Raw genomic sequence first — 24,216 nt, forward strand, 5'->3', positions numbered from 1 at the left:
TAACTTGTTTTTATTCAACACCACAATTTCATGGATCACGTCAAGGTCTCCTGCTTCATCTTTAGAATCTCGTCAAAGTGTGCTGCTTGGTAGGACCTCTCTGCACTCCCCTTACCTTGCTGGAAGACAGGCTATTTCAGGGGCCCAAGGCCACACAGGCCCAGTGTGTGTGAGCGCCTGGCTCCCGGCCACCTCCCGGCCCAGCAGTGGTTGGGAGGGGGCAGGCACGACTGCACTCCGCCTGGCACCGCGGGAGGAATGTGGCGCTCAGCAGCTGCAGCCAGCTCACAGGATTCTGAGTCTCCCTTGCCTATCGCAGAGCAAGCAGGTCCAGAATCCTCCAAGCATGAAGAGAGCAAGGATTTTGTTATCAGGAAATGGGGAGCTCTGGGTGGTGTGTTTCCAGAAGCTTCAGTCAGTAACAGGGCAGATGGTGGAATGTGACCAGGCTTGGCCTTGGTCAGACCTGGGCTTGAGTCCTGACTGCCCCACACGCTAGCCCTGTGTGGGTGGCCCAGAGGACTTGACTTCTCAGTGCCTTACCTTTCTTTCTTTTCCTTCTTTTCGGTGCTGGGGATTGAACCCAGGGCCTTGTGCTTGTGAGACAAGCACTCTACCCACTGAGCTATAGCCCCAGCCCCTCAATGCTTTATCTTTCTTGTCTATTAAATGGGGATGGCACCTGCCTCGGGATCATTCTGTTGATTAAATGACGTGAGGTTCTTAGCACAGCACCTGGCATGTCATTAGGGGGTGAAGGCCATTATTAGTTGGCTGTGACCTTGGCAGAAAGGTCACGTGTGGCATAGCCCTGCAACTTCCTGGTGCAGCTGGGGCCTGTGGACCCTAGGACTTCACTGCCTGTTCCTCCATGGACCAAAGGGAGCCGCAGAGAACCTGCCTAGCCTGAGGGAGGCTCTGAGTTCAGTCTCCACACCAAAGGGAGGACCAGTGGAGAGGGAGTACAAAGACAGTTCACAGAGAGGCGGAGACACCTGTCTAGGGCAGCCCAGCCACAGAGGAGCTGGGTCTTGGCGCAGTGGCAGTGGCAGGCGTGGAGGCGGAAGACAGGGCCTGGATGTGGGGCTGCAGGTGAAGGATCAACCTGGTCCCTGGCCTTTGCAGCTCGGAGGTGGTGGGCAGAGTCCTCGGAGGGGGAGCAGTGTGGGAGCAGGTTTGGACAGAGAGGCACGCAGGTGGGTGGATTCCTGGGTTACACCGGAGTCAAGGAGCCTGTGGCACATTGGGTAGAGGTGCCTAGGGCATGACTTCTGGGGAGAAGCAGTGAAGAGCTGGCACCGGAGCCCTGCGCTTCAGCCCCAGGTTAGCACTGGTGCCTTGACACAGATCCTAGCGGAGCCTCCAGTGGTCTTGGCCCACCTTCTTTCCACTGTCTGTCCGTCTGTGTCTCCCCCTCCCTCCCTCTCTCCTGCCTTCCTCACACACTGGATGTGATTCCCTGCCCGTCCTTGACCATCTTGGCTGTAAAATGAGGCAGGGGCACATGCTGCCAGCTGTGGGCTTCAGCCCTGCCCTTCTAGAATCCTGGGTAACCTCTAGGGTCTAAAAGCCAGGAGCCCTGTGGACACTGGAGGTGAGAGAGGCAGCGCCTGGTAGCGGTGGCCTTGGCAGCAGAGAGACCTTGCTGCACGCATGGCTGACAGCTTGAGGAACAAGTGAGCGGGGGCCAAATGGGACATCTCCGTGGCTGCGCGGTGGTAGAGCTGCCTTAAATGCTTTCTGGGATCAAAGGCATAGAATGGGGGAGCGTGGATGGACAGGATGGATAGATGCCCTCTGGCACAGCCTTCAGTGCAGGAAAACCATGCTGTGCTGCCTGGCTCTTCCTCACAGTGGCTGCCCCCCTGCCCTGGCCTCCTGTGTGGGGGAAGGGCTTCAGGAAGAGGCTGAGAGGAAGGCAGGGGGCAGCATTTCCTGAGGGCTTCCGGAAGCAGGGGCGCATGGGAAGCAGCAACTCATCCTGGCTCCTGCAGCTTCCCGTTCCTACCAAGCCTGCTGTGAAAACACTGGTTTTTCATTATTTCTGGCCCCCCCTCACCCTATCCTGCCACTTGATCAAAATCAAGGTGGGGGGGGGGGGCGGCTGGGGTTGTGGCTCCGTGGTAGAGCACTCGCCTAGCGCCTGTGAGGCCCGGGGTTCCATCCTCAGCACCACCTAAAAATGAAAACAAAATAAGGGTATTGTGTCTCTCTACAACTAAAAATACTAAATAAAACCAGGGTTCCTCTCTGTACTCACCCCACCCCCACAGCTTCCCCAGGCAGGTGCTGAGAGGCCTGTGGTCACGGCTGGGTGCCCTTCAGGGTGCAAGCCCTGCCCCTGCCCCTTAACCTGGAGATTCAGGCACACGGCTGAACCTCTCTGAGTTTCTGCTTCCTCATCAGGCAAGCGGAGCCAGTCATTCTCCCACCTGAGCCTTTCCAAGTCCCAGCTCCTGACCCTCTGGAGGCTGCTGGCAGGGGTGTGGTGCTCACTCATGTCCACACAGGGCTGTGTCACCTGGGGGAGGCGTGCCCCAGCTAACCTCTGCTCTCCTGGCAGGAAGAAGCAGCTCCCAGAGCTCCAAGGTGCGCAAGTCTCACTTTATGTCTGACAGGAAGAACTGCCTGGCCCACAGCACCTCGTGGGTGGTCGTCACCTGGGAAGCTGTGTGACAACCTTTCCGGTCACCCAGTCCTCTCCCTGAGAGGTGACCCAGCTGTGTTAGGAAGGCTTAGGAACCGCTTCCACTCCACCTGCCAAGGGGCCAGGTGGACACTGATGGGGAGAAGGGAGGGCTCGAGTGGCCTGTAACCCCAGGTCCCCCCTCAACCACAGCCAAGCATAATCGGGGCTTGCCGCGTACACGGACCCCACGCCAGGTCCTCTGGGCCCCTTTGCTCTCCTATAGAGCAACAGGAGCCCAACCCTCAGGGCCCAGAAGACCACATTTTCACTAAACTTCAATCCTGCGGCCTTGCTGGGAAAACCCCAGCACTAATAATACGTACCATGTTTGGAAGGGAGATGGGATGTCCCCAGAAGACCAAGGCTGGAAGCTTGAGACTGCCTGCCAGGGTTGGCCTTCGCATGGTGGGGCAGTGCCTCAGTGCTGTGGAGCTGGTGCTCGTGGCAGGGAAATATCTTAGTGGTGAAGAAAGTTCTTTATGAGCTCAGAAAGAGCTAGGCTGAGTTGTCACTGCACCTGTGACAGCTGTGTGTCTTCCTGCAGGCTATTTAGCCTCTCTGAGCCACACCTTCGTTAGCAAATGGATGTAATATGAGACTAGTTCAAAGAACTAGGAGGAATCAACAGGTAATTCATCCTGAGGAGAAGCAGCCCAGCTCAGCTCGGGAGGACGGCTGTTGCAGGGAGGGTTTAGCTGTGTGTCTTGTGAGCATCTCACAGTCCAGTGGGTACAGATTCCTGCGCACCATATGTACTGGACCATGTGAGCGGCCCGCGCAGGCTTCGTGGTGGAAGGGTTCAGGGGAGAGGCCTTTCTGAAGCCCTGTACACTGTGCCCAAGCCTCCATCATATCCCTGGTCTTGTCTTCCTGTGATGGTTGGTTGTGATTGTCACACACATCTCCCACACTGGCCATCAGTCCCTCCAGGACAGACGGTGGGACTTCTCATGCACTCAGCACTGGCTTCCCCTTGGGGCTGCATTTAATTCTGAGGGTGGGATTCTGAGGGAGCTGTCTGGGGAGCCTTGGGGGAGGAGGCCATGTCTGGCCAGGTCTTGAGCCAGTGTGCAGTTTGGAAGAGCAGCAGTGGGACAGGCGGAGGCTCAACAGCAGCTGCAGCCAGGTGGAGGGGTTCAGGCTCCTCTTCCAAGAGTCTCTGTGACCCTGAGCGAACACCTCCCCTACCTGGCCTTAGGGTCTCCTCCCAGAACATGGAGGGGGCTTTGCTAGATAAGGGAATATGCCAGATCTGGCATTTTAGTAGCTTCTTTGACTTGACCCCGTCTTGAGACAGTTCCAGAGACAAAGCCCAAGTATCTCCCAGCTCCGCAGGCTTGCTCCTTCCCAGTGACAGGCAGCACGTGGCCCTCTGTTCTCCAGGGCTTAGTTGGAGGATTTTTTTTTTTTTCCCTTTAAGAGGGAAGGGGCAAGCCCCAGTACCAGGAGGATTTTGTAGAATGTGTACATGTAGGGGCAGGATGGTCTGGGGAGAGAGGCTGAGGACAGCCGCCTGTCTTCAGACATAGCTGGGATTCCAGGTGGTGGCAGTCCAGACTCGGGACCACCTCTGCTCAGCGAGGCAGATGCCACTCCTGCCCCTGAGCTGCCCACAACTTCCACTGGTCCTTGCCCTGGCTGGAGAGGCCCTATAATGGTCCCATTGTCCACCACCCTGCCAGGCTGCCCTAGGGTACAGCTCAGAGCCTGGGCAGCGCTCATTCCCAGGGAGCAGCCTGGTGAAGAAGCAGAGTGGTCAGACCCACAGAAGTCATGGCCCTTGGGAATCCTAAACCAAGAATCCTGGAGTCCGACCCTCAAAGACGCTTAGAAAAATGCAGCCCTGGATTAGAAGCCACAGGTGCCGCGGCTCCAGTCTGTCCAGCCCTGACATGTGGCCTGCGCATACAGGCCTACCCTCATCTATTTCTCATCATAAAAGTCATACTTGGTCCTCCCTGAGGTCCCCGGATTTCTCTCTATCCAGTGATCTGCCTGGGGCCCTGATATGGAGTAGGTAATTTTTTTTTTCTTGTTTAGAACTGGTTTTAAATCAGACACATCTTTCTTTCTTTCTTTTTGGTACCAGGGATTGAACCTTAACCATTGAGCCACATTCCCACCCCTTTTTATTTTTTACTTAGGGACAGGGTCTCACTAAGATGCTTAGGGCCTAAATTGCTGAGGCTGACTTTGAACTTGTGATCCTCTTGTCTCAGCCTCCCAAGCCCTAGGGATTACAGGCAGGCACTATCATGCCTGGCTTGAAATGCTTTTTTAAAATGAACAAGTGCTTACTAGTATAACCAGAGCAGAAGTTTAAAAATTAACTAGTGGTAAATATACTACAATTCTCCCTAACATGAGTAGGCAATTTGGAGAGGCAGAAAGTAGAATCGTGGCCGTGGGGACTGGGAGAGGACCCGGGAGTTACTGATTAGTGGGTTACTGATTAGCTGGGAAAGAAAAGAAAGTTCTGGAGAGGGCTGGTGGTGTCTGCTACACGATGATGTGAACGCGCTTGCTCACCCACTGCTCACCACCATGGAACTGTGTGCATTGGTGTGGAGAAAATGGCAAATTCTATGTCATATATATTTTCCCACAATAAAAATAAAAAAAATAGTAAAAAAAAAAGTTATATTAGTTAGTTATGCTAAGTGAAAAAGCCAGACACAAAGACCGCATTGTGGATGTTGGAGTCCATTTATATGAACTGCTCAGGACAGGCAGATTCGCAGGGACAGAAGACAGATCACTGGGCATCAGAGGCAGGGAATTGGGAGTGAGTACTCCTAGGAACATAGTTTGCAGGGTGACGAGAATGCTCTAAGATTTAATAGTGGTAATGGTTGCACAAGTCTATAAATACAGGAAAAACAACTGAACAGTCTGCTTTAAAATCATAAATGTTGGAGTAGCAAGAGCAACCATTACAGGAGCCAGAGCTGCCTATTAAGCTCGATCAAGACGACAACCTTCCAAAAGCATCGAGACTTTGTGGCAGAGCCTATGGGGGAAAGCCAGTGGGGAGCCTGGCTGGGATTGTGAAGTCCTGGGCAAGAAGCTGGAGGAAAGGGGCTTTGACAAGGCATATGTTGTCCTCGGGCAGTTTCTGGTGCTAAAGAAAGATGAAGACCTCTTCTGAGAATGGCTGAAGGATACATGTGGTGCCAATGCCAAGCAGTCCAGGGACTGCTTTGGGTGCCTTCGAGAATGGTGTGACGCCTTCTTGTGATGTTCTCTGGGGAGCCCTCAATCCCTAGCCCCATTATCAAGTCTCCAGAGTTTGCAGCTGAGTGGGGGCTCCTGGTCCTCTACAAAGGAAAAGATTGCTGTTGTCTACTCCAGGGTCTTTGGGAGTTCTCTCCCCTCACCATTTCAATTTTTTTGGAAGTTTTGCTCTTGCCTGCAACTCCCTTTCTCTTTCCCCTGCCAGTTCCGTGGAAACCATTAACCAGCTTTTCTGATTGGATTCCTGGCCCCTGCCCTTACCCCCACCTTCACCTCTGGTCTGTTTGATGCCATTTGTCACCTTTTTTGGCATAACAGTCACTGTCCTTGTAAAGTTTTTTAGATCAATAAAGACAGTGGCCTTCAAAAAAATAAAAATGAAAAATAATCAAATAAAAAAATGTCAAAAAAAAAGAATTGTAATGCATTCCACTGTCATATATCAATAAAATTATAAAAAGAAAAAAAATAAAATCATGTTACACCATGCGAGTTGTATCTCAATACAGCTGTTATTTTCATTTTTATTTATTTGGTATTGGGACGGAACTCAGGGGTGCTCCACCACTGAGCTACATCCCCACTCCTTTTTATTTTGAAACAGGCTCTTGCTAAGTTGCCCACGCTGGTCTCCAATTTGAGATCCTTCTGCCTCAGCCTCCCGAGTTATTGGGATTGTAGGCATGCACCGCTGCACCCGCCTGGCTCTAATTGTTATTTTAAAAAGTCAGGGCTGGGGTTGTAGTTCATTGTAGAGCGCTTGCCTAGCACGCGTGAGGCTGGGTTCCATCCTCAGCATCACATTAAAAAAAAAGTATAAATAAATAAAATTATACCTGTTGATACAAATTAAAACCATAGTTGCTTGTAAAAATAGCCCTCAATCTCACTCCCAGAATTAATCACTGACAGAATTTGGACATGAATCATTTTTTCCTGATGTTTAAAATTCTCTTGGGCTGGGGATGTGGCTCAAGCGGTAGCGCGCTCTCCTGGCATGTGTGCAGCCCGGGTTCGATCCTCAGCACCACATACAAACAAAGATGTCGTGTCCGCCGAAAACTAAAAATAAATAAATAAAATAAAAATTTCTCTCTCTCTCTCTTAAAAAAATAAAATTCTCTCTATGTGCATAATATATATAATGTATATTTATGTATCTAAATGTATATATTATTTATGTAGGCTAACCTGAACGATTTAGCAAGACAGTCAAACAAAACAAAAAACTGGGATCCTATCATACCTATTACATCACAGCTTGCTTTTTTCCCTCTCTTTTTGAGGATGTAATTCCATGACATTATTTTAAAGCCATGGAGTCTGGCTGAGCAACCAGGCTGGTTTTGTGCCCCTGGGCCCAAGTGATCCTCCTGCTTCAGGGACTATAGGTGCTCCCCAACCTTCCTGGCCCTTCCCATGACATTCTTTTTCTGTTTTTTTGACCAGGTATTGAACCCAGGGGCACTCAAGTACTGAGCCACATCCCAGCCCTATTTTGTAGTTTATTTAGAGACAGGGTATCACTGAGTTGCTGATCATCTTGCTGTTGCTGAGGCTGGCTTTGAACTTGTGATCCTCCTGCCTCAGCCTTTAGAGCTGCTGGGATTACAGGCGTGTGCCACCATGCCAGGCCGATGACTTTTTTTTTTAACAGCTGTGCTTTTTTTTTTTTTAATCGCCTAACTGTGCTGAAACTTAACTACCCAGTCCCTTACTAAAGAACATTCACATATGCTCAGAAGGCTGAGGCAGGAAGATTGGAAGTTCCTGGCCAGCCTAGGTAACTTAGCAAACCCTGTCAAAATAAAATTTGAAAAGGGCTAGGATGTAGCTCAGGGTAGAGCGCTTGCCTGGGTTTGAACCTCAGCACCTCCATACTCAGGCCTCTTCCCAGTGCTTTGCTGTCGGTGGGTAATAAACCACCTGTCTCGCTCTGGGGACGGAACCCAGGGCCTCACACATGCTAGGTCAGCGCTCCACCACCGAGCCACTCGCTCTGCCCAACCATAAATGTCTCAGCATGTAAGTCGCGGGGCCCTTGATGGCACTTCTAGACACAGTGCTGGAAACGGGTGGGCCAGCGCATCACCGGTGGGCAGGTCTTCACCTTCTATAGATATTGCTGACATTGGACCTCAGGCAGGCGACCTCCAGTAAGTCAGAGGCAGAGAGTAGATGGTGGGAGAAAGGTCAGGTGGGCACTGCTGTCACCCCCAGAAACACATATCTTTGTCCCCAAACCCTCCCCTCCCGCTTCATGGTGCTTCTTTCCTCTCTTTCCCCCTGGTCCTGGGGGTCTAACCCAGGGCTTTGAGTACACTATGCTGGGCGAGTGTGCTACCGCTAAGCTGTATGCCCAGCTTACTTCTCTCCCTTTTATTTCTCTGAAACTTACCTTTGGATCCGAGTGTGAAAATAAATGTGAGCGGGGCTGGGGATGTGGCTCAAGCGGTAGCGCGCTCGCCTGGCATGCGTGCGGCCCGGGTTCGATCCTCAGCACCACATACCAACAAAGATGTTGTGTCCGCCAATAACTAAAAAATAAATATTAAAAAAAAAAAAAAAAAAAAAAAAAAAAAAAAAAAAAAAAAAAAAGAAAATAAATGTGAGCCACAGTCCTGATCACATGCACTCGTCATTCTTAGAGCTGAGGAAATGTCAGCTTTCTCCACCCGCAATCGGTGCTTTTTTCCTTTCTTTTTGGTACCAGGGATTAAACCCAAGGGTGCTTTACCACTGAGCCACATCCCCAACTCTTTTCAGTTTTTATTTAGAGACAGGGTCATTGCTAAATTGCTTAGCCTGGCTTTGAACTTGCCATCCTCCTGCCTCAGCCTCCTGAGCCCCTGGGATAACAGGCGTGCACCCCCACACCTAACTAATGGGTTCTTTTTCCTCTTGCCTTCACTTCCTCTTTCTCAACTCTCCTGCAGAGCCTGTTGGCTGGAAGAAGGGTAAGCGGAAGAAAAGTATAGCCCGCACCTCCCACCCAGACCAGCAGACTCCTTTTGGCTTCCTGCTCCTGGGCTTCCTTTCCCCTTGCCCTTACCTGGCCAGACGCAGAGACAGCTCCCTCACCTGACTAGTCTGCACTTCCTTGCCAGGACCCTGCTCCCCAAGTGGGACACCTGAATTGGGAAGAGGCAAACCTCTCACCGCTTTTGTGTGTGTGTGGTGCTGGGGGCAGAACCCAAGGCCTCACACATGCTAAGCAAGTGCTCTTCCACTGAGCTACAGGCCCAGCCCCACTTACTGACAGTTAAAAAACAAAACAGAAAAGCACTGAATTAAGGATCCAAATCCCTCAATCCTAATCCTGAAATTATAGTCTGACTTCAGGCAAGTGGCGGGACTTGCCTGCCTGTGGCTTCTGGCCTTCCCTGTGAATACAGACCCCCCTTCCACCTGAACCCTGATTTCAGTCTGCCCTGCATGTTCACGTCCATTATCTCATCTGTTTATTCACAACCCTGGGAGGCAGACAGAGAAAAGATTATCATCCCCATTTTACAGGGTATGAAATTGAGATTCACAGGGGTGAGTTATTTGGCCTGCAGTCACCCAGCTGTGGTCACACAGCTGTGGTGATAGAGGTCCTCCCTTCAGAGTCTGGAGAGCTGACTCAGGCCGAGTTTATAAAGCCCACAGGGTTAATGGGGCCTAGAGGGCTGTGCTGTATAAGCTGTTATTATGGAAATGGGAGGCATCCAAGTCAGATCAGGAGCCCCTTAGGACAGGGGTACAATCCCTTCTGGGAATTTTCTTTTTTGGGAGGTGCTGGGGAGGGAACTCTGGGCTTTGTGCATGCTAAAGATGTGCTCTGCCACTGATCTATATCCCCAGCCCCTTCCCCTCCTGGGTTGCAATGAGTGTACTAGTTGGAAGACCAAGGTCTAATATCAGATTCCTGAGTCTAAGTTCATGATTTATTTATTTATTTTAGTTGTAGAGGGACACAATACCTTTACTTATTTTTATGTGGTACTGAGGATTGAACCCAGTGCCTCGCACGTGCTAGGTGAGCGCTGTACTGCTGAGCCACAAAGCCAGCCTCCTACATTCATGATTTAATGGACGTATCTGGAACTTTGATTTCCTGGGAGCTGCTTTCCACAGGGGACAGGACTGGTGGAAGGAAGCTCAGGGCTGGTGAGGAGCCAAGAGGGCTGGCTGGGCATTTACGTCCCGGCAGCCTTTTACTTAGTGGCCTGAGAATCCACCTTCTAGGCCAAGATAGTGGCCTTCCAGCTTTGGACAAGCCCAGGGGCATGAGGTTGTTCAGGCTAGCAAGCTGGAGTCCTCGGGCTCTGGGTCCTGGATCTGTGGACTTTGAGGTGAAGGAATTCCTCAAGTTTCTCTCTTTCCCTGACAATTGGCCCCAAAAGGCTCAGATGACAAGTTGGGTACAAAAGGTTTCAATTTATCTCATCACATGCTTACCAGGTACCAGGTACCAGTAATTAGAATGTAGGGGCATCAGGCATGTTACATTTCCATCTCTAAATCACCTTTTAAAGCAGAAATGGTCCCCATTTTCAAGAAATATGGGAGCTGAGATTCAGGCAGGCCCAAGATCACGTGCCAGAGGAGGGGGGAAAACCAGGATCTGAGCCTGGGGTTAATATGACTCCTAAACCCAGATGACTAAGACCTGTTCCTTCTCTTGGAAGGTGGTGACAGACCCTTCCAACTAGCCATTGCACTGGTCAGAGTGACATCACTGCCTGCAGCTGATCATCTGCCTGCCTGTGGTCAGCAGAGGCTTGGGGGAGGGGTCCTCTGAGTTTTGAAGGGACCAGCAGATAGATAGTGGGCTGGGGAGCTTCCAAAGCCAGATGTGAATGCCTGCATGGGCCTGCTTCCCATAGGTCCCTCCAGGGCAGCCAGTTCACTGCCACTCTAATCAGGGCCAAGAGACCCCAGAGGGGTGTGGGAGTCCCCTGAGCTGGCACAGGGCTCGTGAGTGAGGGGAACTGTGCAGGAGCAGCTGTAGGGCTCAGTCCTGTCACTGCATGGACACCTGGGTAGAAGGTGGAGATTGATGGGGTTTCCCCGGAGGCCAGAATGGCTGGCTGGTGGTCAGGGGCGCTCTACAGTGGTGGGATGGGATGGGGAAAGGTGGTGGCCCTCTGGGAGTGGGTGGGCTTTGGGGTCTGCCGGGAAGCCGCCTCAATAAACTTGCAGGAGGGGTCGGGTGGGTGGGGTCTTTGAGAAGTCCGCGGACCGTCGGGAGCGGGGAGGAGGGGAGGGAGGCGTCCCCGGTGCCGGGAGGCGGGCTGGGGAGCGGCGGGGCGGCGGCGGGTCGCCCCGGGGCTCCGGGAGCGGGAGCGGGAGCGGGGCTCGCGGGCCGGGGCGATGGGGCGAGGCCGGGCCGGGGAGGGGGCCGCGGCGGGGGCGGGGCCGCGGCGGGGTGGGGCGCCGGCCGCCTCCCGCTCCCCGGCGGCGCGGGCGGGGACGCAGGCGAAGGGCGCCGGCGGCCGGCCCACAATGAGGGCAGCGGGCCGCGGTGAGTAAGCCGCGGCCGGCCGGGCCGGGCCACGCGGGCGGCGGCTCTCGGGCAGGTCGGGGCAGGCCGGCGGGCGGGGCGGCGGGGAGCCGAGCCCGGGCCGCGCCGCAGCCAGGAGGACGCCCAGGCCGCCCGCCCGCCCGCCCGTCGCGCCCGAGCCCGAGCCGCGGCCGCCGAGCCGGAGCCGGAGCCGGAGCCCGAGCCGCAGCCCGCCGGCCATGGCGGGGCCGCGGGGCGCGCTGCTGGCCTGGTGCCGCCGCCAGTGCGAGGGCTACGGCGGCGTGGAGATCCGCGACCTGAGCAGCTCCTTCCGGGACGGCCTGGCCTTCTGCGCCATCCTGCACCGGCACCGGCCCGACCTGCTGTGAGTGGCGGGGCGCGCGGGGCGGGCGGGCGGGGCGGGGACCGTCGCCCCCCTCAGTGACGCGGTGGCAGGCGCCGCCCTGGGACGCAGACCCCGACCGGGCCAGCGGCTCAAGACGCCGGGACGCCGGAGACCCCCGACCCGGCACCCCTCCCCCACCGAGGCGCGACCCCGCCCGCTGGGACGCCAGCCCCGGCCAGCCCTGGGGCGCTGACCCGCGCCACCCGGCCAGATTTCCGGCGAAAGGACGCCGAGCCTCGCAGGCCCTGACCCTGCGAAGGAGCGCTGAGCCCCACCTTGGGGACCTGGGCGTCTTTTACGCTAAACTCCTTTCTGGGGACACACAGAGTCCGCCTTTTCCCTACTGGTGCCCAGGACGCACCACCCCAGAATCTGATTGTAGGAGATCAGAATCTGTCACCCCAAGATAGACTTCTTCCGCAGGTTTGAGCTGATCTGAGAAATGGCAGACTCTGGGGTCGCCCGGTCCTTTTGTAAAAGAAATTCACACATTAGGGAAATCTACGTCTGTAAGGGGATCCACCAGAGTAAAGTGTCTCCCTGGGAGGAAGGCTGCTGGGGACTGCTGGCTGCGGGAGAGACCTTCCCTGCTCGACCTTCGCTCGCCACACAATTCCTCCCCTCCCCCAGCCCCAGAAACCCCAGCCCTAGTTCCTTGCCGTCTCTGGATGCTATAGAAGCTTCGATCCCACTCTAAGTTCTTAGAGCCCCATATTTTATGGGACTCAAGGCTGACATATGTCACTAAATATAGTTTCTCTTTTGTTTTGTTCAACTATTTTATGTCAATTTAATTCATAGGCCAGCCAAGAATCTAGAAGGGTGGAGGGAAGAAGCCATCCTCTTCCCCCACACTTCCATAAGGCACTGAGGGCTGATCACCCTGTGGGGCCACTTGCTCTGGAAAGACCAGTGAACTCTCACTTCTGACGTCCCAATGCACCATTCAGGCACAGAGGAGCCCCTAGATTAATGAATGATTGCTAGATAACAGGAGGCACACCATATCCCCAAACACCTCCCCAATTAGGAATCAGGCCTGCCTTCCCAGTGTGTGCCCTGCGCCCCTATTGTCCTCAGCAGGGCATGAGGTGGGCTAGAGAAGAGTCAGGTTTGTGCCTTGGGAAGACTCAGGTGCACAAGTTCCCATTGAGAACCGTCAATCAGCTTTTCCAGGTTTAGAAGTGACCCCTTCCTGCCTGGAGCTGCCCAGTGAGGTTCTAGTAGGAAAATGTCTTCAGTCCCCCTGAGACTTGGGCTCCTGCCTCAACCCTCTCTGCTGGCCTGAACCCTGGAATCTCTTCCTTCCTTTCACTTATTCATTCATAAAACAATAAGTGAAAGTTTATCTGGTGCTCACCATTTCTTTTGCTTTTGGTCTCAATTGCAAATTTTGAATTGAAGTCCTGGTTCTTAGTTCTCTGTGCTTACAGCCTGCTGGCAGGAACCCCTCCTGCTCCAGCCTGGCAGGGCCTGGAGTCTTTCTGTGCTCTTTCACCCTGCATCTGCCCTGGCAGGGCTCTGAAAGGATCACCCCAAGAATTGGATGGTACATGCACCCAGTTTACTCTGTGCCTTGTGGCACTGTGTCTGTGGAGAGGGCTGGGCCCAGGAGGAGAGGGTTCTGGGGGTATCAGTATAGAAGGGAACAGATGAGGTGGTGACATAGGTGGCCTGCTGCCCTCCGTGGAGCATGTGACACTATACTTGTGGAGTTCAGGAGCAGGGGCTTGAGGTGGAGGAGAAGGGGGTGGGACTGGACCCTGTGTTGGAGCAGAGGCTGGAGGGGTCATCTCTTTTGGCTGGCATAGGGCAGGGACCAAGCCTAGAGCAAGAATGGACTTGGGTGTCAAGCTAACCTGTTTGGTGGCCCTGAGCCTGTTGGCATCCAAGTGAAGGCTCCCTGGTTCTTAGGATTAGGAAGTCTTTGGGTTCCCCCAGGCATCTGTAAGGTGGGATTGATTCATAAGAATAATAGGGATTGTTGTGAGGATTAAATGAGGTAATAAGCATGCAATTAACATTAGTTATTATAAGTGGTGTTATTAGGCAGCAGGGGAGGATGACGGTGTTTTTACTCCTTCATCCAACAAGTACTTATAGAGTTGTCTGTGCTGGACACTGTATAGGTAGTAGAGACACCAACCAACAAACCTCAAAACAACTGGATGTGGCAGCGCACACACATGTAATCCCAGCGGCTTGGGAGGCTGAGATAGGAGGATGGCAAGTTTGGGGCCAGCCTCAGCAACTTAGTGAGGCTTTGTCTCAAAAGAAAAATAAAAAGGGCTGAGGATGTGGCTCAATAGTTAAGTACCCCTGGGCTCAATCCCCAGTAGCGGGGAAAAAAAATTGTGTGGAGGAGAGAGTGGTTTCCCTCCTAAGAAGAAATCTAGAACCAAACCCAGCCATTAGTTTGCTAGGGAAGCCAGGCCTTAGTGAACAGCCAGTTGCACAGGAGAAGAACTGAGGCCCAGGTCCCACAGGGGAGAATGATGGGTGGGATGGGTCTCCGTGAGCCAAGGTGTGGGGCTGGGGGTGAGGCCAGAACCGCCTTGTACAGTGGCTCAGGGCAAGGCCGGTATTGTACAGTGGTTTCAGCTCCTGGCACTGTGAGCCCTGCCAGGGTGGACCAGTGCTGGCCCAGGCTTCTGTGGGGGAGAAGGCGCTGGCCCCCCCTCCCCATGCAGGCATTGCTGAGCTCCCTTGAAGCCAGGGACCATGTGGATTTCATTTTTCTTTGTCTCCCCTAGAGTCTAGAACTTTCCAGGTGTCACAGACAAGGAGACTAAGTGAAGGGGGTTAAATGACTTGCCTAAAGTCACCCACAGGAGACTTAGTGAAGCAGCTGAGGGTCGAGGCCAGAGTTGGCCAAGGGGATCAGAACTGGTGCCTGGCCCCTGCCCATGAGCCCCGCCAGGGTTCGCCCGCAGCCCTTCCTTGCCTTCCCCCCGGGGGTCCGTGGTCCCTGGACACTGCCTCGGAAAGTGTGGGGTGAGGGGCTGTGGGCTGCTTGCCTGCTCCCTTGCGTCTGGGGGGGCCTGCCCCTCACCAAGCCCAGGCTCTGCCAGCCCTCGTACTAGCCTGGGAGCTGGGTGTAGGCTTCCCCAGTTGGGGAATTGAAGGCCGGAAGGACGGCAGGCCTGCCCACGGTCACACAGCCTGGCCTGCAAGAGGAGGGACTGAGGTCCAGGACATGGGCCACTTATCTCAGCAGCAGCTTCCAGCCATAGAAGGAAGCAGAAGGCCCCAGTGGGTGGACCCAGGAGAGCGCCCGCAGCCGGAGCAGGGAGGGTGGGGTAGGCAAAGGCAGCAGGGGCCTCTCACCTGGCCCACCGAGAAGACCTGGGACCCCCTCACTGTTCCACATCAAAGGAAGTTGTCCCCAGGAGTGACCCAGAGTGACGAGCCAGCTGATGAGGGCCAGCAGCCCTGGAGTGTGTCCCACTTCCACTCTTGTCCAAACGTGTTCTATTTCTGGCCCAGTTAATAAAAGCATTCATCCCTGGGCTGGGCAGGGTTCAGATTCAGTGAGTTGGTGGGGCTTGTGTGACTCTGTGACATGACAAGCAGATGGCCAGAGATCCGTGCCAGGGCTGGGTGGTGTCTTCTCTGGAGGCCGCAGTGCCCTCATTTGTGGAATGGGATAAGTGCCTGCCTTAGGGCTGCCTCTCGGATCATGTAAATGAGATGAAGGAGCTCATGAGATGAAGGTCCTGTCATTGAGGGTGCTTGCCCTGACTCCAGATGGCTTCCAGGGAAGAGTCTGGACTTGAAAGCTAGGTCTTGTACCAGGGATTGAACTCAGGGGCACTTGACCACTGAGCCACATCCCCAGCCCTATTTTATATTTTATTAGAGACCAGGTCTCACTGAGTTGCTTAGCACCTGGCTGAATTGCTGGGGCTGACTTTGAACTCGCGATCCTCCACCTCCACCTCCACCTCCCTGGGATTATAGGGAAAGCCCGGTCTTAAACCCTCCTTCCCCAGCCATTCCCCAGCCTCTGCCTGCAGGGTGCCGTGGGATGCCCTGGCTCCCTCCTGGCAGGTGCTGGCTGCCTTGGCTTCCTCCTCAGGAGCCCCAGCACACTCCTGAGCCGTCCCCTCCTCTCTGACCAGTGCTCTTCCTTCCTTTGCCTCTTGCAGAGATTTTGATTCACTTTCCAAGGACAATGTCTTTGAGAATAACCGTTTGGTGAGTCCCCGGATGGATGGAAGCCTGTGGGGGGGGGGGCTGGGGGTGAGGGCAGGGGTCTTGCAGGGCGGCTGCCTTTGCATGTGGGGCACAGGTCCTAGAAAAGGCCATGCCTGGCGTCAGCCCCCCAGGCCATCCTGTGGGGTTGGGGTGGTCCTAGAGCCACCTTGCCCTGTCCTACTGTGAGGAGTTGGGCCTGGGCTGAGGCGTGTCCACTAACTGCCTCTTCGTTGTCCTCTTCTGCCGTGGCTCTTCCTGCCCCTACCCCGCACCTGCCCCTACCCCAGGCCTTCGAAGTGGCTGAAAAAGAGCTGGGCATCCCTGCTCTCCTGGACCCGAATGACATGGTCTCCATGAGTGTCCCTGATTGTCTCAGCATCATGACCTATGTGTCCCAGTACTACAACTACTTCGCCAGTCCTGGCCAAGGTGAGAGGGGACCTGCCTTTGGGAGGCTGGCCCTGTGAGGGCCTGTTTCTGTTTTCTGGTATTAGCAGGCGGCTGGGAGATGGCCACGGCTGTCCACTTAGTCATCAGTTCACACTTTTGAATACTTATTGGGGGAAACATCGCTGCGCCAGGCCTGCTGCAGCTGTTGGGCGATTGCTGCTTCTAGTTTGCACAGCCCCACGGGGAGGTGATAACAAACACAGAAACCAAAACCTGAACCTTTTGTCAGGAGTGCGAGCTCATCCGCTCTGGGAGTTCACCTCCCAGCCCTGACTTCCTGTCTGCAGATGCTTCCCTGTCTTTCTCTGTAGCAAGACAGTGGCCCTGTCCTGTCGGGCTGTGTGCCGTGTCCTTCACAGAGATGACTTCTAAGGCCTGAGAACTGAGAACCTGGGAACTGGGCTGGGGGCGATGAGGTTGTCTCTCTGCTCCAAGCCAGGTGGCTGGGTGTCCTATGCAGAAACCCCTCCTGGGACAGCTGGGCCTCCCCATCTGCAGAGAGGAAGTGGGCCCAGAGAGGGGGAGCAGTGCTCAGGAACACAGCAGAAAAGCTGATCAGCTGGGAGGAGAATCCAGGAGCCCCAAATCCTACTTGGGGTCACTGCTGCCCATGGGTCCTCAGGGCCCCCACTTGGGTCCTGCCTCCTGCCTCTGTTCTCCATTATGGACAGATCCAGCCCATCTGTTAAAAAAGAAAAAAAAAAGGAGTCAGTGGTTTTATTTTTTTACTAAAAGTAAACATGTTTACTATAGAAAATTCAGAACAAAGAAAAAGCATAAAAATTAAAAGAATTTGTTATTTGCTTCCCCCATAAACACCAGGGTTGATGTCATAGTGCACAAACTGCATTGTGCATTTTAATAGAAGTCAGAGTGAAAGGACATAGTTCTAGGCATCCTTAGATTCTGCACCTGCAGGGTCAACAAACCTCCTGCCAAATTATTCAAGGGGCTGGGGATGCACTCAGTGGTAGACCATTTGCCTAGCATGCTGGAGGCCCTGGGTTCCATCCCTAGCACTATAAAGAAAAACAGAACAAAACAAGACAAAACAAAAAAGTTTCGTCTGTATTGAGCAACTACAGGTGTTTTTCAGGTCATCATTTCCTAAAAAATACTGTAGGCCAAGCAGGTGAGGTGGTGCAATCCTGCAGTCCCATTTACTTTGGAGGTGGAGGCAGGAGGATAGCAAGTTCAAGGCTAGCCTCAGCAATTTAGCAAGGCCCTAAGCAATTTAAGGAGACCCTCAGGGATAGAGTTTAATCCTAGTACCACAAACAGAGGGGAAAAAAACAAAACAAAACAGTAGGACAGCTTTTTACATGACATTTTCATTGTGTTACATATTAAAAATAATCTGTAGATGATTTAAAGTCTGCAGTATGATATTAAAAAAATGTACATGCATGGGCTGGGGTTGTGACTCAGTAGTAGAGCACTTGCCTAGCACGTGTGGGGCACTGGGTTCGATCCTCAGCACCACATAAAAATAAAATGGAGATATTGTGTCCATCTACAACTAAAAAATAAATATTAAAAAATGTACACAGGAGGATGTACATAGGTTATATGTAAATCGTCATTTTATTTAATTTGTTTATTTAAAAAATACTTTTGGCATCAGGGATTGAACCCAGGGGTGCTTTACCACTGAGCTACATCCCTAGTAGCCAGGGTCTCCCTCATTAATTGCTTAGGGCCTTGCTAAGTTGCTGAGGCTGATCTTGAACTTGAGATCCTCCTGCTTGGATTATGGGTGTGAGAACCCCTGCACCCGCTCCATCACCATTTTAGATAAGGGGCTTGTGCGGGTGGGAATTTTGGCATCTGCACCCAAAACTACTGCACTTCTAGGCACCACAGTCTTTGGTGAGGCAGTCTAGCTGGAATGGAGATTCAGAGCGTGGACTCAGGAGTTCCCCTCTGGGTGACAGCGATTTCACCTCCCTTTCTCAGCCTCTCCTCTTTTTTAATGCTACAGGGATTGAACCTGGGGTGCTCAACCACTGAGCCACATCCCCAGTCATTTTTTAGTTTTTTATTTAAAGACAGGGTCCTGCTCAGTTGCTTAGGAACTCACTAAATTGCTGAGGCTGGTTTTGAACTTGTTCTCTTCCTGTCTCCCCCCCCCCCCCCCCCCGAGTTGCTGAGATTACCGGTGTGTGCCACTGTGCCGGGCATCCGTTTCCCCCTGACAATGAGGATAATAGTGCCCATCTAGCCAGGCACAGTGGTGCTCATCTGTGATCCCAGCTACTCCGGAAGCTGAGGCAGGAGAATGATGAGTTTAAGGTCAGCCTCAGCAACTTGCTGAGACCCTGTCTCAAAATATAAAATAAAAAGAGCTGAGGATGCAGCTTAGTAATTGGCAATTTACCCCTGGGTTCAACCCCCCCAATACTACCAAAAAAAAAACCCTAAAAACTAGATTATTGATGGTCCTTGATTTAGGATGATTCAACTTGATTTTTCAATTTTTCTGTGGTATGAAAGCAATATGCATTCTGTAGAAACTGTTTTCCTAGTTTTGAATTTTGCCCTTTTTCTGAGCCAGGAACAGCTGATACTCTACAGTGTGTTGTGTTGCTAAGCTGTGATGTCCCGGAGGTTGGGGTAATAAATGAATTTCTGACTTAGGAAATTTCCAAGGTGTGATGTGTTTATCGGGGCACAAACCCCATTTTAAGCGTGGGACCACTTGTGCCCCTTTATTCGCTGATCCCTGTTTCTCTTGCTTAATGATCAGGATTTATGAATGGACTGTGACCTGAATCTCAACTTATCTCCCAGTGTCCTTGTACCAAGTCCTTCCTGGCAGACCCCTCCTGGGGGACCTGCAGGGTGGGTGTGCCCTGGTGGGCTGCTCTGCTTCCCTGCGGGGGTTCTCATTGAGAAGGGTACAGCTGGTACCTCTCACACATACCACTTGGCCTCTAAATGAGACCATTTTTATCCCATCTGTTGCTCCAGCAGAGGAAACAGCGAAGTGTTCCAATCCCGGAGGCAAAGCTGGCTGGTGGCTCCCCAGATGCTCCTGTACTGAGCTTTCTGGGCCAGGGAAGGGGTTTCAGGGGTGATTTTTGACCAGAATGACTTTCACTGAACTTGGTAGCTTTGGATCTGCACTGTGTTTAGCTTGTGTGGGGGGCTTGAGGGTGCCAGTGACCTTGGGCACATCAGGTGACCCCTGCCTGGCCAGGGAGTCGGGGCTTGAGTGTAGGAAGCCCCGCAGTCATGGGAATCCACAGAGGGGCACCTGTCCACAGGGTGCAGGGCAAGTGTCCTAGGAGGAGGCCCAGAAGCCCCATGTGGCTTCTTGGGCCTCTCTTCCTGGGCTTCCTGGGCCTCTGTCCGTGGGCTTGACTGCTCCCTGCCGCAGCTGCAGTCCTGTTGAGTTTCTTGCGCATCTTTGAGCGCCACGTCCCGTCCTGCTGAGCGGCTGCTTGCTGGTCTGCCCCTGCCACCCTCCTGTCTCCAGTTTTGCCTTCTCCAGGTGGACATTCCTGCTGCCCACCTCATGGGGAAGCCGTCGTGGTGTAGGGTACAGATTCTTCAGAGCTGGAGTGGAGCCAGGGCCTTGTGCACACTAAGTGCAGGCTCCCCCACTGAGCCTTGCCCCGGTCCCCAAGAGCTGCCTTACCCCCCTTCCTTCTCCTGTGGACCATCTTTGTCTTGTTCATGGTGTGCAGCCCCAGCACCTGGCATTTTCTCACACATTTAAGCAAATATTTATCGAGTCCCTACTATGTGCCAGGCCTTTGCCAGAGGCTGGGGAGACCACTAAGAGGGGACAGGCTCAGGACTTACATTCTAATGAGGAGGGCGAAAGGGAGAACAGATCAGTAAGTAGTATCATTTCAAGGAATAAATAAGGAGCAGGATGAAGGGCAATGGGGGAAACGGGGTGCAGGGGCGCACACTTGTAATTCTAGGTACTGGAGAGGCTGAGGCTGGAGGATCAAAATTTAAGGCCAGCCTGGACAAGTAAGCGAGTCCCTATCTCAAAACAACAACAAAACAAAACAAAATAGAAAAAGTGGGGGGCTGGGGCTGTGGTGCAGTGGTCAAGCACTCGCCTAGCACCTGTGAGGTAAAATAAAGGTATTGTGTCCATGTACAATTAAAAAAATATTTTAAAAAGGGGGTGGCTGAGGAGGTGGCTCAGTGGTTCAGTGACCCCTGGATTCAGTCCCTAGTACTGAAAAACAAACAAACCAACCAAAAAACAGTTTTGGGAGGCTGAGGCAGGAGGATTAATTGGAGCCTAGGAGTTCAAGGCCAGCTGGGTAATACAGCAAGACCTCATCTCAAAAGAAGGAAGGAAAAAAAAAAAAAGCTGGGTGCGGTGGCTCATGTCTGTAATCCCAGCGGCTCTGGAGGCTGAGGCAGGAGGATCACAAGTTCAAAGTCAGCCTCAGTAACTAAGAAGGTCCTAAGCAACTTAATGAGACCCTGTTTCAAAATAGAAAATAAAAAGGGCTGGGGATGTGGCTCCGTGGTTAAAACCCCCTGGGTTCAATCCCTGGTCCCCAAAAAAAAAAGTAATAAGGGGAGGGAGTGGCATCTTAGATGGGTGGTCAGGGAGGGCTTGATCTCTTAGAGGAGGAGGAGGCCCAGGTGGCCCTGTGAAAATCCTGGTGGCGGGGTGGGGGGGGGAAATGTTGCTGGCCGGGGTAGCAGGGGGCATGTGCTGCTGTGAGTGATGGGGAGGAGGCGGGGCAGGATGCAGAGCAGGTCTTGGAGGGACTGGCTGAGGCTGCTGGGCTTCCAAACCTTTGAGGGTGACTCACAGTAAGGACATTTCCTGGCACGCTCCCAGGCCACGCACACGTATGTAACTGAAACAAGTTTTAGGAAACAGTTCTTCCCCTTAGAACATGTGATGCACTTTACAACATGCAGATATTTTCTGTTCTGTTCCGTCTTGTGAACGTGCTGGTCGACATCTCCTCAATGCTTTGAGATGTGTTCAGGGGCCTGACGTTTGGTCAGTGCATTGTAGATGATAAGGCTGTTGTGATTAAATGTTTAAAATATCATCAGTGGCCTTTTATTGGGTACACAGTTCTGTGGACTTGGGTTTGTTTTAATCCTGGGGTCCAGAGCAGGTGTTCAGTTTAACATGTGCTGTAGCAGGAAGGAGCTGGGTCCCAGGGGAGCCTTGGGTGGGGTTTGTCCTCTCTGAGGGGCAGTGGGCAGAGTTCTGAGCTGCAGCTGCTCACCTGTGAGGTGAGCAGTGGCCACAGGAGAGGCAGCATCCCCAGCCACCAGGTAGGCATTTTGCTTTCCCCTCCTCCAGCCCTCTCGCTGGGCTGGGAAGGAAACTGCCCTCCGGCCGTGCGTCCATCGATAATTCTCTGATCGTCCTGTTGTCATATGGGCTGTGCGCAGTAGTCATTACTGTCCCCCTTTTACAGGGCTCAGTGAGGTTAGGTGGCCTGTCCTTAGCACATGACTTGCAAGTGAAGGTGCTCCTGGACCGTGATGGGGGAGCCTCCTCTCGTCCTGTGGTGCCTCAGGGTTGAAGGCTTCGAGCTGACCTCTTTGGGCAGGGCGGGGCCTCCAGCGGCTGCAGGATTCCTCAGGCACCTTTCCTATCTCTTGGCAGGTGGCATCTCACCCCCCAGGAAGGACCTGGCACCCTCCCCCCCACTCTCTGCAACACCCACTGTGGCGGAACCAGGAGACAAGGGCCAGGTATGCAGATGCCTGGGTGCAGAGTAGGCTGGGGGACAACTGCAGTGACACATGCTCCAGAGAGAGCCAGGCCCAAGTGGGTCCCCAGGGAGGCTGTGTGGGACTGAGACTAGCAAGGGTTATTCTATAGGTGGGACCCAAGTCTCAGGCATGCTCAAGGTCACAGTGCTGGGCAGTAGAGACATTGGGATTTAAACCTGCAGCTCTAGGAGGGAAGACAGGCAGATGAGGTGAATTAAGAGACAGCCTTCAAGGAGGGCCACCCGAGGGAAGGAGAGGCCGCGCCTTCACAGGGCACTGCTTTTCCTGGGGGCAGGAATCCTCAGAAACCAGAAGTCAGGTTTTCTGTTCCGTCCTAGCTCAGTGACCTTGACAAATGTTTCCCCTTTCTGGGCTTTGGCTTCCTCATCAGGGGCACAGTGACAGGATCCCCTCGCTGCCCCTCCTAGGGTTCTGATCCTTGCCTGTTACCACCATGAAGCTTGGTGCACACTTTAGGGACAGTGGCTGTGACAGGGAAGGAGAAGGGGCGTGTTCTGTTCTGAACGGCATGGCTGGTGACTGTACCCATTCCCTGCAGGGCGAGGAGCTCCCCCCAGGCAGCCTGTCGGAGCAGGCCCCCCAGCGGGCCCCCAACAGCACCTGTGCGGCCTGCCAGCAGCATGTGCATCTGGTGCAGCGGTACCTGGCCGAGGGCAGGCTGTACCATCGGCACTGCTTTCGGTGAGTGTAGGGGTCATGCACGTCCCTTGTCACCCTGGATTTATTTTGAGTTAGGTCTCACTAAGTTGCCCAGGCTGGCCCTGAACTTGGATCGTTCTGCCTCAGCTTCCTGAATCACTGGGATTACAGGTGCACATCACTGTGCCCGGCTGTGCCATTAAGATACCTGGCACAGCCGGGCACAGTGTCTGGCTTATTTCCATTTTACTGAGAAGCAAACTAAGGCTTAGTAATGGGAAAGACCTGCTCAGTCACATAATTAGATCAAAATCTCGTGACCAACACGGTTGGAGCTCAGGGTTTCTGCTGCAGTGCTCTAGCTCTTGAGGATAACTACTTGACTAACGAACAGCATATACTTGAAAGCCATTGGGAAAAGAAAAAAGTTTTAAAAAAAACCCCAGTAACAACTTGCTTTAAGTTGGCTCTGTGGTGCAAGCCAGTTTTAAGGAAGTAGAGTATAACAAGCAAGGAAAATGCAAAAACTTAGTGAAAACCTTTTTTTTTTTTTTTTTTTTAGTGCTGTCTTGGGGATGTACCACAGGGCTTTGTACGTGCTAGGCAAATGCTCCACCACTGAGCTGCACCCCCAGCCGCCAAACATTTTATGTTAGAAAAAAGAAACCGGAAAGGAAAATTGAAAATATGTAGTCAAGGTAGCACATACTGGATCTGGTTTGGTGCCTGTACATACGAGTACAGCCCCAGGCCCAGGGAGACAGGCTACATCAATACAGTCACATCTGGCCACCTAGGCAGCATTTGAGAAACTCTTCACAGTGACTCTTAGTAAAACACGCTTTTGACATTGGTGACTTGGTGTAAATACCTGAAATGAAACTCTTGTCAATAGTCGCACACACAGAATAAGAGTCTCATAAAGCAGTATTTATCCTTGCTTGCGTTATTTCCTGATATATTTTATTCTGCTTTATTAAAAACAAATAAACCTGGGGGGTATAGCTTGGTAGCTGCGCAATTATGAGGCCCTGGCTTTGATCCCCAGTACTGTGAGAGAAAAAGAAGGGAAAAAACAAACCAACCCACAATAAACAAACCTGGCTGGTTTAAAACCACCCAGTTGATTCCCTGGGCCTAGTGGGTGGCAGCCCCCCGAGGTACTTATGGGGCAAACCTTTGCTTCTTCCTCTTGCAGCACAAACTGAAGGTGTGTTTCACAAGTGGTTTGCTGATTGTGTTGTTCCCATGTGTCTCCGACAGTTACCGTTTTCTTTTTGATCTGGGAACACCCAAGTCCTGGGCTCGATGCACGGGGCAGTTGGTGAAGGGAGGAGGGAGCAGCCTGGGCCTCTGCAGTGCCTGGCGGAACCC

At 53.0% G+C, this 24,216-nt stretch overlaps 1 protein-coding gene and 1 pseudogene across 1 annotated transcript in view; both read left to right on the top strand.

Moving 5' to 3' along the window:
• Positions 1 to 1,653: 1,653 nt before the first annotated feature.
• Positions 1,654 to 7,403, top strand: LOC124083024 (barrier-to-autointegration factor-like; annotated as a pseudogene).
• A 4,219-nt stretch (positions 7,404 to 11,622) lies between these two features.
• Micall1 (MICAL like 1) overlaps positions 11,623 to 24,216 on the top strand; it is a 29,735-nt gene continuing 17,141 nt past the window's right edge. Inside the window, exons 1-5 of the mRNA XM_046429187.2 lie at positions 11,623 to 11,796; positions 15,966 to 16,014; positions 16,302 to 16,443; positions 22,073 to 22,161; positions 22,742 to 22,884. Coding sequence (XP_046285143.1) covers positions 11,651 to 11,796; positions 15,966 to 16,014; positions 16,302 to 16,443; positions 22,073 to 22,161; positions 22,742 to 22,884 — 569 coding nt within the window. The 5' untranslated portion in view covers positions 11,623 to 11,650. The remainder of the gene's footprint in view (positions 11,797 to 15,965; positions 16,015 to 16,301; positions 16,444 to 22,072; positions 22,162 to 22,741; positions 22,885 to 24,216) is intronic.

Source organism: Marmota monax, unplaced genomic scaffold, assembly GCF_021218885.2.
Source record: "Marmota monax isolate L192 unplaced genomic scaffold, Marmota_monax_Labrador192_F-V1.1 WCK01_AAM20220418_F8-fsc00051, whole genome shotgun sequence".
Classification (NCBI taxonomy): Eukaryota; Metazoa; Chordata; class Mammalia; order Rodentia; family Sciuridae; genus Marmota; species Marmota monax.